General features: G+C 48.4%; 1 protein-coding gene across 2 annotated transcripts; it reads left to right on the forward strand.

Annotated features, from left to right (window-relative positions):
* The first annotated feature begins 6,913 nt into the window (after positions 1–6,913).
* Positions 6,914–9,594, forward strand: LOC123075088 (B3 domain-containing protein Os01g0905400-like). 2 transcript variants are annotated; one of them, XR_006436096.1, is made up of 4 exons: positions 6,914–7,470; positions 7,565–8,836; positions 8,932–9,011; positions 9,095–9,594. XR_006436096.1 is itself a non-coding variant. In XM_044497767.1 (4 exons), the coding sequence occupies exons 1-4, from the start codon at positions 7,144–7,146 to the stop codon at positions 9,356–9,358; spliced, it is 1,686 nt and encodes a 561-aa protein (XP_044353702.1). In that variant the 5' UTR covers positions 6,914–7,143; the 3' UTR covers positions 9,359–9,594. The 2 variants fall into 2 exon arrangements, 1 of the variants encoding a protein (XP_044353702.1); XM_044497767.1 differs by lacking the exon at positions 8,932–9,011 and having other exon boundaries at positions 7,565–8,587; positions 8,765–8,836.
* Positions 9,595–18,820: the final 9,226 nt, after the last annotated feature.

Below are 18,820 nucleotides of genomic sequence, written 5' to 3' on the forward strand. Positions count from 1 at the left end.
CCACACCAGTGCGCTCACCGCGCAGCCGCGGTCCCGACGCGCCCGACGCGTCCAGTGCGCACCCATAACACGCACCGGTCGCGCCTGGCTCGCCGCCGCGGCTTATTGCCCTGCACCGCCGCGGCCTCCATGCCGCCATGCAGTGCCTCCACGCCGCCACGCCGTGCTGCGCCGTCGCGCCACCACGCAGCGCCTCGGCAGCCTCCGCGGTCGCCGCACGTACGATGTCACCGCCCGCCGCCTCCGCCACGCGCCATGACAGCCACAGCGCCGACTACCTCCATGGGCCGACACACGGCCCGGAGCTCCGTCGCGTAGCTGCCGGCGAGCGCCGCCATCGCTGCCACGCCTCCGGCACGGCGAAATCGTGGTTTAGGGGGAGTATGTTGGAGTAAACCACGTTACGTGCGTGTGTGTGTGTCTAGGCATAGTCCGAGTGGTGTATGGGCATAGTCCGGCTATGCATGGGCAGTGTGCGTGCGTTGTGTGCGTGTAGTTAGAAGTTAGCATGCACAGAGTTTGTTAGTGGACGTGCATGTGCAGGTTAGTCACAGGCGTTGATCGCGGGAGCGTTGGGCGTGATCCAGCGGCAAGCTCGGACGATGTGCGGCTCTTGCGGAAGAGTAGATGGCTCACGACGAGAGGAGGCCGGGTCTTGAGGAGCTCATGCGTATGTGTGCATGAGGGGCTGTTGGAGTTAGTTGCTTAGCGAGTCGGGTATAAAAGAAGCCCCTGTGTACTGCTTGTGGGTGAGCCGAGTGTAGCCATGTAGCCACTGTAAAGAAGAAAAGGATTGGAGCGTTCGTGCACCCGTGGCGGCGTTCGTGCGCCGGCCGAAAAATCTTATGTGCACTGTTCATCTCCTTCCTTCTTTCTTGTTCGAGCGAGTGAGGAGAGGGAGAGGTAGCTAGGGTTGCCGTTTGGCAACAACAAAATTAGTATTATATACTAACTTATATGATTGCAGTACTCATGTTTAGTGTATAAATTAATCATATAGTACTAACTCTTATATTCGTATTACTGATTTTTAAGTACTAAAATTATTAGGCGTCGTATCCTATGAATCCAGCCATATTTGTGCATCCCTGCATCCGCTCTTTATAAGCCGTTTGATCGAAATCTTCCGTCTACTGTGTGTCCGCCCTCCTTTTTGCACCAAAATGCCCGCAACCAGCTAATTCGCCCTGTGAACTTTGCAATCACCCCCTCCTCCCAAGCCAAGGTCATCTCTCCCAAAATCTCTTCATCCCTCCAATCCCCAATCCCACCGGCCGCCATCACGGAGTGCCATGACGGGGACGGCAACCTGCGACGACCGTGTGGATGGCCATCACATTCACAACATCAACCATGGACGGAAGCCTTAGACGGAGCACGCAATGAAGCGTGAACAGTGATCTGCGTAGGCGGCGGCCGCATCCCAGCGGCGACCGCCGGTGATGAAGACAGCAGTATGCGACCATGACACTCCGACTCTGGCCACAACCACCACGTCCCGATGACGGTGCCGACCACAACCACCACATCCCAACGACGGCCGCGACCACAACCACCATGTCCTGAGTCGGCGGCGACCACACCCCCCGTTGTTTATTAGATGACCAGTACTGCGACTATGTAGCTAGGAGTAGTTCTTTTTAGATGAACTCCTCTTGCCGATTCCAACAACAATTTATCTTGTTGGGATGTGGCAATCGAGCTTCAGAACTAGAGTAATGTGTGTTGCTGAATGTAAAATTCAGAAAAGGTGAATTGCAGTTCTTTGAATTTGTCTTTGAGAAAATTGAGAGAGGGAGCAACTGGGCAGAACATCTGCTGGTTGCCTGAGCTAGAAGTCACAGGATAAATGAATCTTGGCAGGAATTGTTTCTTGCATAATTCATACCGCAATTTGGTTCACAAGTCTTGTATGCTGCGACCACATGCTTACACCCAGTACATCCTACTTCTACTACTAATCAGCTAACATCCCAATTAGCTGATGAGTGGTTGAACTGAACACTGCTTATACAACAGAATAAACAGATGAGCTCACAGTCTGGCTAAGTTTCTTGGACATGAATTTCTCCTGTGTGATAGCAGTTGCTCCTTGGTATAACAGAATGAAAGCACATTCAGGTTTATGAGAACATAATTTATTATGGTGCTCCTGCTAGTTGGTACGCTCCATTTAACTTGCAACTGGTTAAAGAAAATAAGAAAAAGACAGTTTGACAAAAGACATATTCTCATTCATTACAAGAATTCAGTACATACAAGAATCAAAATTGAGCTTGCGAACTATTTCCCAATTCCCTAGCTGCACATGCATGAACATTATAAGTCGTCCGAAAGCGAGATGTTCATGTTCATGTTCTGTAGTGTTAGGATCCAGCTACTAGATTCTAGGAGTGAGCATTCAGACAGCTGCACAACAATCAGACAGAAGGTGCAAGATCTCATGCTCCACATACTCCCAAAGCGACATGTGAGCATCAGCAGAACACTCTATTATCACAGCTGCAGATCATTCAGACAGAAGGTGCAAGCGCCACTGACATTTGTGAGAAACCCAAGGAAAGATCCTTCCAGGAGCGCACAACAGAATTGTGTGATTCAAAAACCAGGCAAACTTCCATTGGTCTCTCGTGCAAGTATTGTTCAGTTGAGATCCCATGAGTAGCAGCACAAAAGCAGAGGAATCCGGACCAAATGTTTCAATAGTGCAAGTGAACCATGCTAATTCATGACCTGTTACTACCTCATCACTTGTTGTCAACATTTGTAGCTGTGGATAATATAATTGAGGACATAAGTCAAAACCCATTTCCTAGTAAGTAATCATCCTTGTGACTGACGGGTGGGGATACGGTCTGCACATTGCCTCCTTCTGCAATAATAATAGCAGGTCAAGAAGAGATGGCAACTGAAACCAAGCATTACATAGCTGCAGCAAAAGAACAAGAACATCCTGCAATTGCTCATACTGAAGATTCCCATAACAAATGGACCAGAAAATGCTTGTGTTCAGAACTGGAAATTGCTTGCGGCAGATAGCAAGGATACCAATAGCGCAATAACAGATCACTATGGAGCTGGCCTGAAGATTGTCCTCGCCCATATCAGGGAATTTTATGATGGGTTTGCTCACAACTACTATGCCAAGGCAATTAGGCAAAGCGCAGGGTTGCCTCTTGATTTATGGAGGAAGGACGATGAACATGTTGATCTCGATTGTTGTGGAAGCAGATTCACCATCCCTGGCAGCAGTAGCCGCCATAGTGATCGGTTGCGGCGTATCGTACGAGGAGGATTTGTTGGTAGATGCATTCCGTCGTGTCCCATGGCCGCCGGTGTGGATGCACAGGTTGCAACGTGATTAGGGATTGGGAGAGAAACGACTGGGAGTAGTGAACTAGGAGGCCTGCCATCAGCTGAGGATTTTTTTAGAAAATTTACAGGGCGACTTAGCTAGCTGCGGGCGTTTTTGTGCAAAAAGGAGAGCGGACGCACAGCAGACAGAAGATCTCGATCAAACGGCTGATGAAGAGCGGATGCAGGGATGCACAAATATGGCTGGATTCATAGGATACGACGCCAAATTATTATTACACCAATAACTTACATGTTCTGTCTTTAATGCTAATAATAGAACTACTGTACTAAGTCAAAAGAATCATAGTACTTTGACAGATTTTGATTAGCTGTTGAAGGAGCAGAGGGGGTGAAAAGTCCTTTGAAAAATAACGCAACTACCAATTTTAGATTGACAGTAGCTTAAGGCAACATAGACTAGACAACCACAATTTCTTAACAAGCAAGAAATCAAGAGTAATAAGCAGTGGAAAAGTAACAAACTTGCAAGTAATAAAGAGGTATAATTAAGAGAATGCAAACACTTGTGACACGAGAATTTTTTCGACGGTTTGAATAATTGACGATATCCTACGTCTACGTTGATGGATGCTTTGAACAAAGTGGTTCTGGACTGGATGAATACCAGTTGCGACGCCCACCAAGCGGCCCACGAAGTACAACCAACCTATTCCATCATGGTTTGTACTTATAAGCCCCACTAAGGGTAGATTTTGCTAAAGCAGGCAATCTTCGGGCCCATACTAACTCTTGCGTCCTTCACACGTACAACTTGATAGGATCACAAGTGACTCCTGGTCGCCTAGGATGCACTCATCATCCAAAAATAATGGCTAAAGTAGTGTCATTTGATAGTAACTCCTTGAAAAAACTCCAAGCTAAGCTTCTCTCAAGAATCCATGGAAACACCCACTCATAAGGATCGGATTGTGGTGAAAGAGATGAACTTGAGGTGTAGGGAAGAAAGGGGGATTCTCACCTCATTCATTAGAACCGCCCCATTTACTCATTCCACTCCACACCACCACATCTCATTCCACACCACTCAACCCATCTACCACATAGAGAAGGAGAGGATCCGATACAAGAAAAATAAAAAAGAAGTGTTTGGAGATTTCATATTTACTTATTTGATTCTTTGATAGCCTGGTTTGAGATGGTTGCGAACAAGAAAGGGGTACGGTTGAAAATATATAGAGAAGACCCAAAAATCTGAATGTTACGAAAAAAGTGACTCTAGAAACAACCTCTTGCAGAAATGTAGGGAAATGATGCGTACTGCTGAGTAAATAGACATTTTTCATTAAATTAATCTAGGAAATAATCACGATCATGGCATTGACAAAATTGTTGACATACTGATTACGAATCAGACTAGCATGTACTACGCGTATGGTAGAAACATCTACGCACATAGCTAGTACTGCTAAGACAGAAATAAATAGGAGAGGGATAAACATGTTATACCCTCCGATCAGCCAAGCAGAGGCCGCGGCGGCGGCGGCGGCGGCAGCAACATCGTTCTTCGTGGCCTTCTTCTCGGCTTTGAGCTTCTCGGTGGCGGCACGGTCGGCTTCGTTGGCGGTGGACATGGTGACGATGAAGACGACGCAAGTGTAGACGATGCAACAGACGTGAACGAACGGCGACGACCAGTCGCATAGGAGACGCTCCCCAAAAACCTAATCATCCCTCTCCTGTACAGAATCCAGAGAGGCGGGGTTTCGGAGGCCTGCTCTCCCGTCAACCGTGTACGCGGTGGACGGGTTGGGATCACCAGCGGCAGCAGCAAAGGAACGATGGACGTGGAGGCATAGATGTGATCTGACTCTCATGACGGCTAGGGTTGGCATGCGCCTCCAATATATAGGCACGTCTGCATGGGCTGGACCCACGTCCGGGTCGGTAACAGCCCAAGATCCGACGTCTCAGAAATAAGTGCATAGGTGTGACCTCGGCTCGGCTCATTGCCGCAACCCGCGGCGGGCGGCGGAGGAGGAGCGCGCAGGAACCACGTCTCTTTGCACGTTTCAATAGCATGTGGAAGAGAATCTCTTATAAGGAGGTCTAACTCCTTTTCAACTAGTGGTATGGGACTAAGGCCTTGTTTGGTTCATAAGTCCTAGGACTTTTTTTAGTCCCAACTTATAAGTCCCAAGTCCCTAAAAAGTCCTTATCTGTTTGGTTCCGGGGACTTATAAGTCCCTATAAGACTCTCCTTGAGAGTCTTATTTCATAAGTCCCAAATGCCCACTTTTAGTCCCTATAAGCCCCTCCTGTTTGGTTTAGATGGGACTTATAGGGACTTTTTTAAGTCCCTAAACCAATAAGTCCCTGGAAACAAACACCCTCTAAACTTTCTACCACACCTAGTGCCATACAACCCACATGTGCTCTTGTAGATTTTCTGATATTGTTAGATGGGCCCTAGGTCCACCCTCATATTTCAACACGTACTATAGACCCAAAATAGTCGGACCCTTCTCCGGACCCTGTACAAGCGGCAGCTACGTGCACCGGACTGCCCTACTAAAAAAAGTAACCGAGGATTGAAAGCACTAGTAGAACTACCGAACCAATTCAAAAAAACTTGAACGGCCACATCAATGTTGGAAGACCTAAGAGAATTACAGTACTCGGAATTACTGATGAAAGAATGAACATTGGTTCCAAACACATAGAGGTAACACCTTTTCTGCAAGGACGGAATAGGTAGGAAATATTGCTCGGTACAAAGTCAATCTAAGGCTGGTCATATGGCTAGTCATAGTGGGAAGTAATTTAGACTAGTGTCATGCATATGACACTTGTCTATGTTACTATTTCGATAGTACAAAGTAACATAGATGTAGTATCATAGATGATTGCATTTATTATCTTGTAGACTCATTTATTCTTGGGAAGCGCTTATGTTACTGTAACATATTATGTTACTCTAAGCACCTCTCTCCTCATTAACTGCTTGTCACATGAGCAAATTTGCATTGGGGTGTGTTATGTTACTAGCTAAATTACTCCCATTAGGCTCATAACTGCTTGTCACATAAAGCAAATTTGCATTGGGGTGTGTTATGTTACTAGCTAAGTTACTTCCATTATGACCAGCCTTTGTTACACCCATTGGTGCACGGACATGGTTGTAATTTTTATTACCTCTGTTGTTCTTTGTAGTGACATGATTGAAGATAAATAGATTGAAAGTTTCTCGAAAAGAAAGAAAGTTTCTCACATAAAAAGGAAAACAAATAGGCTCATGACGAACAACGGTGGCAAAGCGCGCGACAACTTCCAGTACAAGTTCTATTATACTCCCTCCGTTTCTAAATATTTGTCTTTTTAGAGATTTTAACAAATGACTACATACGAAGCAAAATGAGTGAATCTACACTTTAAAATATGTTTGTATACATCCATATGTGATAGTCCATTTGAAATCTGTAAAAGAGACAAATATTTAGGAACGGATGGAGTATCCGCCAAGAAAACACAGGCTGCATGGTTCGAGAAAAAAAGAAGGTATCACTGGTGTGATCGTGTCCGTTTTCCAGGGCGATTAGTAACTGGTCACTCACGAGAGAGCATCAGGGCATCGGCGTGAGACGCCAACGAGGACCATCCAGGTCTCACTTCCCGGAGCGCGAGCCAGGTGGATGCATGCTTGCTGCGAAAGAATCGCCTTTCACCTCGTCTCTTGCTGTCTTCTGGGTTTATTCGTCTCAATTCCAGCGTCCTTCCGCGATCCATCCTGGTCGCATGTCACGCGCATAACAGCAGCCAACAGTAGTCATGGCGGAGATGATGGAAGTGATCAAGAAAGAGCAGGAAGAAGATGGTACGGCTCAGCGCCAGGGCCTGGAAGAGGGAGGCGCCAAGAAGATCGGCGGCGGCGGCCACGAGGAGGAGCCGTCCCCGTCCGGGAAGGTGAAGAAGAAGGCGAGGAAGCAGGGCGTCTCCGACCCACAACGGAAGCGTGCCTGCGTGGACTGCACGAGGCGATGCTCCCGAGTTCACGGCCGCGCCGCCGCTTCCTCCTCCGGCAAGGCTCCCCCGGCCCCGGCCGCCGCCCTGACGTCCTTCTTCAAGGTCATGACGGGCTCCTTCTCCGAAAAACTGGTGCGAATCCGCATTCCCATTTTCCCTTCACAACCAGATATGTACACTGCAATGGTGCAGAGATTCTTCACCGGGGGTCTACCGGTGCATGCAGGACGTACCGCCCCGATTTGCCAAGAACATCCCGGAGCTGGCGGACACCAACGTCTACCTCGAAGACGCCTTCGGGCTCCGCTGGCGGGTGTACCTGTGCGCGCGCGACGGCCGCCTGTCCTTCGGGCACGGATGGAGGAACTTTGTGCTGGACCACACCGTCGCCGTCGGCGAGTTCCTGGTGTTCCGGCACATCTCCAGGTCAGTCTTCGCCGTCCAGATCTTCGCTAAGTCCGCATGTGAAAGGCTGCATCTGTGCGAGAAGAACAAGAGGCAGAGCAAGAAGAGGAAGAAGCCCGGGGAGAAGGCGAGCTCCGACGGCGATCGCACGGCGAAAGCAAGCAAGAAGAGCAGCGAGGATAAAGATAAGAAAAGCAGTAAAAAGAAGCAGCGTGCTTGTGATCTGTTAGATGGTGATCAGGATAGAGCTCGCGGAGATCAAGATCAAGATCAAGATCACATGGTGCTGATAAGCACAGCAAACACTCAAGCTGCGAACTGTGGGGGCTCTGACTTTGGGACTTATGCAGAACCGACAACACCTTTGGCCATGATGGATCTCGACGATGAGATCACCGACGACATATTTCTGACAGCCGATGCATACGAATTCGAAACTGATCTCTGTATTCCAGAAGAACCAGGAGCATTTCCTGTGGACAATGGTATTGGTATGGAAGCGCCCGTTACCCACGGCGAAACCTCCGGTTTCAGCTGCGCCGAGATGATCGGCTCTCGGAACTGTGACTCTTCCGTGGGAGTTGGCCTCTGTCATGGAGAGAAATCAGCAGGCCTGAAAAATAAACAGATGGCTGATGCACGGGTAATAACAAGCACATATACTAATGCTCCAGTGCTTGACATGGACATGACGGCCTTGCCCAGCAACGCGTTGTCAGAAATTAGAGAGGAAAAGCCCTCTCCTCGTATTGATGCAGCAGCGCCTTCCAGTGAGTGCGCAACCGGCAATTGCAAGAAGGATACAGATTATAAGTTGATGGAGTTCCCTTCCGAGGGCAACCAGGTTGACACGAAAGAAGGCGAGTTCCTTTAATACTTTTGCAGTCTTTCTCTTCGTATATTGTACGTAGTATGTTTTTGATAGACCATGCATATTCAGCAATTGTTCTAGTAGAAGATTCGTCCGCGGAGCAAGACGAGGACCTGCAGATTCAAGAATGTACAGGATGGGCTGCTGCAGAGATTATTTCTGGTGGCTCAAAGCCTGGTGAACGTGGCGAGCGCAGGCAAAAACGCCGTATGCAACCTGCAGGTACGACTTGCTGCTGCCATTTTTTGGCAGCCCCGTATGCACTCGGAAACGGATTGCATGAGACGGGTTTCTGACGAGCGCCAAGGAAGATGCAGGGAACCATGAGAGCGCGAGTCCGAGGCCAAGCAGCAGAAAGCTCCGCGTCGCGGCGCCCCCGGCTGACCAAACGTGGCTGGTGAGCCGGCTCATATAACGATCTAGTATCACGAAATGGTCGGAGGATGCCATCACCTTAGATCAGAGTTGTTTTTCATGCAGGAGCTCCCTTGCCGGATGCCGGTGCTGCCGGGGAGGAAGAAGCAGGGGCGGAAGGTGGTGGTGCTGGAGGACCCTGGCGGGCGGCACTGGCCGGCGCTCTACCTGTGCACCCCGACCTTCAGTGGCTTCGTGGCCGGGTGGGCCGACGTGCGCGCGGAGAACGGCCTGCGGGAGGGCGACGCCTGCGAGCTCGAGCTCCGCCGCGGCAGCTACTCCGAGCTGGCGCTCCGAGTGCTGGGCGCGCCCGGTTCTACTTCTCAGTAGCCGGCCACCGTTTGGCCTCGCAAACATGTGCGTAGGTGACTGATGACGGTGGTGACCAGGGAGTGGTCACAGTTGTAACCGTTGACTTCCTCTCGTCTTGGCACCGCTGAGGAGGGGAGGCTGTAAATGTGCTGCGCATCCGCAAGTATTTTTCACCTCTCCTTCGGGTGGTTGTAATGAAGAGTATCATGTGATACTAACTTCGTAATGTATGGTATCATAAGTTAATATCTTAATTTGCCTTATTAATTGCCATGCATAATACAAAGTAATACAACATTTAATATGATACGGTATCATAATATGATACCACACCCTCTTTTTCCTCATTTAATTGTGTGTCACATCATCCAAAAGGTCCAGTTGGCATGCATGATACCGCTTATGATACTTCCATTACGACCAGCCTCAGTATGAGCGTATATACTGCACATGCTTTAGGGGTTTGATAGCACATGGGAGCTATTTCTCGCCGGTTGCGAGATGGAGCTCTGTCTCGGCAAACGCGCTAGTTACGGCATGAGTTCTTCACTTCTAGATTTTCATTTCGGTTTTCTCACTGTTTGCAGCGGTTGTCTTAGTCTTCTCTGGCTTCTTCGGGTTTTTTATTTTCTCTTTATCTTCGGTTTCTCTTTTGTTAACACATGTCTATATTTTTCGTACACATTGCAGTTTTTTTGTATATTCACAAATGTTTTTTAAAAAGCATTAAAAATTTAAATACAAGATCAACATTTTTTAAACAAATGTTTTCATGCCAATCTTTATTCATACATATTGTACATTTTTGGTATCCAAATAAAGAAATAATTAGTACTCTTTTAAGAATTTTTTCCAAATACATGATTAAATTTTATAAAATCTAAGCTACATTTTTAATGCTACAAAACATTTTCTAAATTACACTAATTTTTCTTTACATTGTATAACTTTTCTCAAAAACGTCATGTAGATGTTTTTGAAATGCGTGAACGTTTTTAACATCGGGAACGTTTTCTTTAGTAGTATAAACATTTTTTTAACTGCACTAGATGAATTTTTACACCATGTTAACATTTCCAAATTTGTGGTGAACATTTTAGAAAATTATGCACATTAAGGTTTTTGTAATTTATAAACGGCGAGAACTAATAATACCAATCAGATCTGCATTAACAGGGCCGGCCCATTTGAAGCTGCCTTGACGTGACGTGTTCTTTTGTCTCGGTAGAAGCGAGACATAGAAATTAACGAGCGCTCCTTCGCGAGCCTCACAACGATCAGCGTCCCTTGGTGAGCTTTCAGTTGCCCGCCATGTGTCGCGCTCTGGGTGCTCCCTCCGGAATTTATTTTTTATTTATTTTCCCGCACGTGTTTTCGGCCTTTTATATGGTTTTTTTTCAGGTTTTTTCGATGTTTCGGTTTTTCACTGGTCTTCCTTAGCTTTTGGAACAAAAAAATTATCAAAAAAATATTTTTTTACGCGAGAAAATGCGTTTTCTTTTCCTTTTTTCCGGGAGAAGCACGGTTTTGCTTTCGCGAGAGTCACAGCCGTGCCTCTCAAAAAGGAAAAAAATAACGCATTTTCTTTTTTTTTTCTTCCGCGAGAGGCATGGTTCTATTTCCGCGAGAGGCACGGTTCTGTTTCCGAGAGAGTCACGGCCGTGCCTCTCAGAAACGAAAATAAAACGCGTTTTCTGTTTTTTTCTTTAGTGAGAGGCACGGTTTTGCTTCCACGAGAGGCACGGTTGTGTTTTCGCGAGAGGCACGGCCGTGCCTCTCGGAAACGTAAAATACGTTTTTTTTCTTCCGTGAGAGGCACGGTTTTGCTTCCGCGAGATGCATGGTTGTGCTTTCGCGAGAGGCACGGCTGTGCCTCCTCGAACAAGGGAAAAAATGTGTTTTTTTCTTTTTTTTTCCTTCCGTGAGAGGCATGATTTTGCTTCCGTGAGAGGCACGGTTGTGATTTCGCGAGAGGCATGGGCGTGCCTCTTTCGAAAAAGGGAAAAACCCGTGCTCCCGGTTCGGTTTTTTCATTCGGTTTTTTTCAAGTTCTCCAAAACCTATCAACATGGGATCTAGTTTTGAAGATCTCAACGCAAGAAATCCAACGATGAAAACGGTTCGAGATTTGGACGCACGGTTTAAGAGATAAAAACGTTTTGAATAAACGGATCTACGAAAAAAAGGAAAACTCACAGGTTGCAACAAATGGCGCACATGTAGCGCGCCACTTGTCACAACCTGGGAAGGTGGGAGTGATCTTTGCAATGAGTACTCCACAATTAGTGATTTCGCTCACCCTTTGATCGCCGGTTGACCCAGATCGGCTAGGTGGGTGGATTCGCGGAGAAAACCTTATTTGATGCATAGGGCTAGCGATTGGGCCAGTTTTAGAGGTTTCCGAGTACTTTATTTCTTTGTTTTTTCCTTCATTTTTGACTTTGTTTTTTTCTTTACTATTTTTTGCCAGTCCACTTTACCATGTTCTCTTCTTTTTTACGCTCTTTTTTTCCGGTTTATGCATTTATTTAATACAAAAACTATAGTGAACATTTTTTTTAAATAAATGGAGGGACTCGCTTCCTTGTCAAATATGTCATATTTGTCTTACTTGAATATGAATGGAATATATAATAAATAAATAAAACTTCCTGCAAATTGTGTAACCAGGGTTTGATATATGACAAAGTTTTAGCGCCACATAAGATCCGTAATATTATCTTTTGATGAACTTTTCCTCGGACGAAATATGTGCTCCAAATCTGTAATAAACAATGCTTCTAGTTGTACTAAAGTGTGCTTCACTTTTTTTGGAAGCACGGTTGTGCTTTTCATACAAGAAGAACAATTGTGTTTCACTTTTTTGAAAGCAGAGGTGTGTTTTACATGCGAGAAGCACATCTATGCTTTTCTTTTTGTGGGAAGCACAATTATACTTCACACACAAGCATAACTATAGTAGATAAAAAAGGAAAAAAATCATAACAAAAACATGAAAAGAAAAATAATCCAAAAAACTTCCCAGCGCGGAAATCTCCCAACATGTGACACCTGGTGGTATTGGGCGTTTCGTGGCGAGCTGAGGTGCTCCCGCGCAGAAAAAATGTCCGCTCTCATGGCGAACTCACTAGTTAAGGGTACCCCTTGCCAAAGTCACTCACACTCCTCAGGATGACAAGGTGCGTGCTACTTGTGCAACAAGCATCCTGAGAGTTTTGTGCTTCTTCCTTCATGATTTTTTAAAATATTTTATCTCTTTAACCCTGCGTCCAAATCAAGAACCGTTTTCACCTTGTATTTCTTGCATTGAAAAGTTTGAAACTAGATGTCATGTTAATAAGTTTGGACGAACTTTATTTCCTAAAAAAGAAAATAAAAAAGTAAACCAAAACGAGAAAACAAAAGCAGGAGGAGAAAACCAAAACAAAAAGGAACTAAAAAAACGAAAACCAAGAAAAATTTTGAAAAAAAAATCAGAAGCACAACTGTGTTTTTCTTTTTCTGAAGCACGATGTGATTTTCAGTTTTTTGGAAGCACGCCTCCGAGAAAAGTGTAGTTGTGCTTCACCGGAAGCACAACTGTGCTTTTCACTTTCGTGGAAGCACATTTGTGACTGCCGAAAAGCACAACTGTCCTTCCATCGAAAGCACAACTATGATTTTTACTTTCCGAGAAGCACAGTTGTGCATTTCAACATTTAGGCACATTTACGGAAAGCACATATGTGCTTCACATCGAAGCACACTGTACTTTTCTGTAAAAATTAATTGTACTTTTAACTTTCGAGAAGCACAACTGTGCATCAGCTTCAAAGAGAAGAACATTCTATGTTTTTCACACGGTGAGCTACACACAAGAAATAAAAAAAGAAAAAATCAAAACCCCAAAAAAAATCGTGCAGAAACAAAAAAATGTGTCCCGTGAATATGCCCACTGCCCAACACGTGACACGTGACGACGGTTCGGAGCTCCACACGTCAGCATGGAAAGCGCTTCCAAGTGCCCGTTGGATATCCCCCGAAGGGGGACCTGTTAACTAGTTGCTCCCCTCATATGGTCGTCGTGCCCTCCTATTTTAAGCGATTAGCGACATAGTCGTTATACGGTGCGGTGGGCTTGCCCAATAACATGCTTGCTCACTGGTTTTCGCTTGGCTGCTTTTAGTTCAGTTGTTGGAGAACTCCTTGTTGTCGCTTATGCGCTAGTTTTGCCAGCCGGCGCTTATGTGCAAGGTCGTTTGGGCCAGCCCATTTAGCACAACCAATCACTTCGCTCGGTAAAAAGAAAAGCTCCCTCGTTCGGTCTCCCTACTAGTCCGGGCATTAGTTGACCATTGAACCTCTGACCGTTGACTTTTCAAATTTTGAAAAGAGCCCGTGAATTTGGAAAAAAAATCATCGGTTTTAAAGGAAGTTCATGGATATGAAAAAAAATCACCGTTCTTGGAAGAAAAATATGCGGATTTGAAGAAGTCCAACAATTTTGAAAAAAACACAAATTTAAAAAAGTTAGTGGATTTTGAAATAAATCTCAGATTTGAGAAAATTTTGTGGATTTTGAAAAAAATCTCACGGTTTGAAAAAAGTTCATCTGAAAGTTAGCAAAAAAACAGAAAAACAAACCGCTGATTTGCAAAAAGTTCATGAAATTTGAAAAACTTCATGCATTTAAGAAAAGGAAAATGAAAACAGAAAACAGTAAATAAAAACGAAGAAAACCCGGTCAAACAAAACCAAAAGAAAAAAGAAAAAAAAGAATCCTCCTTTTAGCGCTTCATTTTGATGCACAACAAAGAAGAAACAAAGACTAATAGCATAATTGGTTTGATGCCAAATATTGGCTAGAGATTGGTTGCTTGCCAATTTTCATTTTCAATCTCACAAAAAGTTGCCAAATGTTGGGAACATCTGATTTTGCCAAATGCTGGCTTGCCAAATATTGGCAATGCCAAATGTTGGTAGCAAACCAATTATGCTCTAAGTAGCCACGGAAGGTGAGGTGTCTCAGTTGGTTATCGCGGTTACTACTGAACCTCCGAGATCGAATCTCATGTATGCCCATTTCTTGATGGTTGAAGAAAAGAAAAAAAATGAGCCGAGCCCATAATCGAAGGGGGGTGCGCTGGTTTGTAGAAATGCGTGTAACCGGCATTGAGGGCGCCAAATAGGAATTGATCAGCTGTTGTTCACTACACAAGAAATGGTGAAAAACCGGGTTGCTCGAAAAAGATGAACTTTTTACAGACTTCAAAAATACTATCAAATCGAGTTTTTAAAAAGGACGTCGTGATCCACTGGTCCCTCAGGCAAAGCCACAATCTATCCACCGATCTTCTTCTTTTGGAACTGGTTAACTACTGGTTAGAATCCAGAGCATCGATTTGTCCACGAAGATTTTTTCGCGCGGGGTGGGAATACCGGACCCGGCCGGCAGATTGCATCATAATTACCGGGATATCTCAGCAGTAGTTTAACACTAGATTGCAAGAAAGTGGAGGCGACAAAGCAGCTGGCCCGTCGGCCATTGCGAGCATAAAGAGGTTTTCTGGCCGGCCCCGGGAGAGAAAGCCGGCGGGCGAGCGATCTCAGGCGAGATTTCATTCCCTCGGAGTGCTCTGCTGCCGGTGGAAAAAATGAGAGGGGGGAGAGATCTGATGCCCATTTGATGCCCCGAGTGGTTCTTTCAGGTTTTCTTGCGAACCAAAAGAGCCTTGTTGCCGTGGTGGAATTTGAGTAGGGATACGGTCGAGCGTTGATTCTGCATGCATGTGGAACCGAGCAGAGCAGAGTATATATATTATTACTACATTACAAAAGGGAGATCGCGGACGAACACCGATCGATTCTCTTCAGGTGTGAGACCTGTCGTGTAAAGGACGATCCTAACAACTTAGGTACGCAGCGCACATGGTTAATATCGCCGATTAAAGAGCTACAGTGGTAGTAGATTTGAAGAGACCCTTGCTACATGTCCGTCCAAGCATCAAGTATCATTGGCCTTGTTTTTCTGGGCTAGAACTTGCTTTTAACCTGCATTTCGCGGTCGTCCATTCATTCAGAAGCCCGGTTGATCGATCCTCGATATGTCCACGTGATTTTGCAGCTGCATAAATGGATGCTCAAACGGTTACATACACACCACATCTTTAGCAAGACTTTCTGGAGCATCCGTGTGCGCTCAGTTGCAGAGTTTCTTGATGCCAGGGATGCAGAAACTGGCACTTCGATCTCAAAAAGGAATTTTGCAGACAGGAACGCAAATTAATAAGGCATCTAGCAGCAGTCCAGCACCGCAGAAAAGAATAGTTCATTCAGGTTCCCTCCACCTCTCCCTCCCGCTGATGTACGCAGTATAATTAATAATTCGATGTGTCCGGGAAGAAATTCCGCCCTCGACCACGATCTGAAATCCACGCGAGAGGCTGCTGCTAGGGGCTAGCGATCGACCCATGGCCGGCGACCGGAAACACTCGGGCAGCTTCGCGTTTCTGTCACGAGCACGCACTGCGCCCGGCACCGGGTGCCATATTCTGCAGACCAGCAACCCAAGCTGGCTTCAGGCAGAGCACTGCACCCGGCCGGATGCCATATTCTGCAGACTGTAGCCCAAGCAGGCTGGCTGGCTTCAGGCAGATGCCAGTGGCCTTCCTTCCTCTTCATGTCTGCTGCCTGCCATCTCCATGTCCCCGGGCCAAGAGAATAATGCCAACTCCACCGCGCGACCCCAAACAAACGTCCGTTTTGTCTGGATTCTGTCTGTTTGGGTAGGGCAATGGAGGCGTGTCCTGAGATGCGGTAGCCGTGCGCCCACTTGCCTCCCTTGGCCGCGGCCGGGGACGGGGCTGGCTCCGGCTCCCCGCCGCCGCTGGGCGCCGGAGGGGACGAGGCGAGGTTGCGGTAGCCGTTCGTCCTCCCGCTTCAGTTTCCGCTGATGCTGCCACTACCGGTGTACTGATCTGCGGGAGTGGGGCTGTTGGCGAGGAGGTTCTGAGGCCAACTCCACCGCACGACCCTAAACGGACGTCCGGTTTGGCTGGATTTTGTCCCTTTGAGGCGGTAATGGGTTCGCCCATGTCCGCGTTTGTCCGTTGGGTCGTGGGTGCGCCCAACGCGCGGTCGCACCCCAAATCATGTCCAGGGTGGACGTGATTAAAAAAATAAAAAAACTTAAATAAAATGCCTAAAAAGTAAATAAACGTAGTTAAAAAAATTTAAAATATATTTAGGGGTCACGGCCACAAAACGGCCCAATTTCACGGTCCACTTAAACGGCCCAGTTCCATAATTAACATAAAAAACAAAATAAAAAAACGCCGCCCGCGTGCTCCTGCCGCACCCGTCGATGCCATGGCCGTCGCCGTCTTTAGTGGCCGCCGGTGTCGTCGTCGTCGCTGATGAGGTCGACGTAGTCCGGCGGCGTCCACAGGTGGGCCGGCGGTCCTTGGTGCACGGCGGCGGCGTGGTGGAAGGTGGCAGGTGCCTGCACCACCTCCTCCCGCGGCGAGGCGTCCCGCTCTGGTGACCGCGGCGGCGTGGGGCACCAGTTCACGCCCCCCACGGCGGCTGCCATCTGCTCTGCCGTGCACGACCAGCTCCACCCCTGGCCCACCAGGTCCGGGTGGAACGCGGCCACCGGCGGCTCCTCCATCACCTCCTCCTTCGGCACCATCTCCAGCTCGGGGATGGCGACGTCGCCGGCAGCGGAGAGGGCCGTCATCTCCTCGAGGCCCTCCCATTGACGCTCGTCGTGCGTGTGCATGGAGTCCTCCAGCACACGCGCCATGAGACGGGCCTCCTCCTCCGCTGTCATGCGAGGAGGCGGTGGCGGCGATGGAGATGGCGACGGCGACGGCGTGGGCGTGAGGCCGCGCACCCGCCTACGCCCGCGCACCTCCCGACGTGGCCGCCGCGGCCCCGACACCGTGCCGGCGAAGTAGGACACGCGCCGCACGTCGTGCTCGTCCTGGAGCCACGTGTCCCATAGCACGGAGTCGGGGGCGTACCTCTTGTCGTAGTAGAGGTCGTCGGGGAGGAGGCGGCGGCGACGCTCGATCTCATCACGCCGCGCACGGTCGCTTGCCGGCACCGGCGGGATCGGGACTCGGTCCATGAAGAGGTGCCAATTGTTGGGGAGGTGCACGTCGCTCCACGGGACCGGCGTCCTCGTCTCCCAGTACCGCCAGCACACGTCCACAGCCAGGTACCGCCGGTCGCGCTCGCCGGCGGCCCTAGGGGCGATGGTAAAGGGGGCAGGCGCGGGGGCTCGACTGGAGGAGCGCGGCGGTGATGCGGGCTCCTCCTTCTTGACGGAGCCGCGGCGACGTCCCGAGGAGGAGCCGGCCTCGCGGTCGTGCTTCCCCTTGCGGCCGTAGTTCCAAAGCCCCATGGCTGCGGCCGGCCGGCGAGGTCGAGGACGGGGAGCGGCTAGGGTTTCGAGAATGTCGGGTTTCGAGGGGGCAGAGAGGGGCCGGAGTGGGAAGTGTGGACGACGACCGGTCCACGGCTTCCCATTTAAGAAGGATGGCGACCGTTCACTGGGCGGATGACAGGTGGGGCCACCCGCCCGTGCGCATTGATGTTGGCGGGTGGGAGGTAGGTGGCCGCCTGCCACGCGGCCCGGTCGCGGACGTTCGCTGTCCGCCGTGACCCAAACCCGACGCATGTTTGCGCTCAAAATGGGTCGGCCCGGACACAAAACGGACCAGATGGGTCCAGGCCGTCGCGCACGGACCGTCTCGTTTGTCCCTTTTATCCCAAACGGACGAGGCTGGACAAAATAATGTCGCGAACAACAATGGAATAACGCTATGGAAACATGCGTCTCCCATCACTGCTCCACGATGCCCGCAACATCCATCCGAGGGGTGGGTCATGACGAACCATAAATGGAACGGCAGGGTGTTGCATAGATGGGCGGCTTCGGTCCAACATTGCAAGCCGTCCAAATGAAGATCCAGATTTTGTTACCGTTGCTTTGGTGCATCGTCCGTGATCTTCGGAAAGCGAGCAGAAGGTCATGGCGTCGGGAAGAAAGAATGGTCGACTTTGATGTCGGTACCCGGAAGGCATCGCCATCACCCAAAGGGCACGCATGCATGGCTGGATCGTGACTTGGACTGCCATCCTGGAAACTTAGCTGAGGTTTTCTGAAACAGGCTGCTGAAGTACTGAATGTGCATCTTTGAGAACACAACATGACCATCAGCTTTCGCCAAAAGAAAACAACTTAAGCACGAAGTATTATATCGAAACCCTCTGTGCGTGCACTTGGCCTACTAGGGCACTAGCTAGCTATAAATGGATGCTCGTGACCACCACATGGAGCTGGCCGACGAGCTATGAGCCTATGACTGTGCTGTCCCCTGCCCCTTTTGTGCTCCATCGTCGTGGATGGATGGATGGATGGATGGATGGATATCCTCGGCACGTAGTAGCCTTTTGCTGCGGCTTCGGGCGATCGAGGAGAGTGGTCTCACCATG

The sequence above is a fragment of the Triticum aestivum genome, chromosome 3D, assembly GCF_018294505.1.
Source record: "Triticum aestivum cultivar Chinese Spring chromosome 3D, IWGSC CS RefSeq v2.1, whole genome shotgun sequence".
In the NCBI taxonomy this organism is placed as follows: domain Eukaryota; kingdom Viridiplantae; phylum Streptophyta; class Magnoliopsida; order Poales; family Poaceae; genus Triticum; species Triticum aestivum.

Coding starts and splice junctions, on each gene's coding strand:
- LOC123075088 (XM_044497767.1), top strand. CDS start 7,144: ATGGCGGAGATGATGGAAGTGATCAAGAAAGAGCAGGAAGAAGATGGT. Junction 8,588..8,764: donor TCCCTTCCGAGGGCAACCAG/GTTGACACGAAA, acceptor GGGCTGCTGCAG/AGATTATTTCTGGTGGCTCA. Junction 8,837..9,094: donor ACGCCGTATGCAACCTGCAG/GTACGACTTGCT, acceptor TTTTTCATGCAG/GAGCTCCCTTGCCGGATGCC.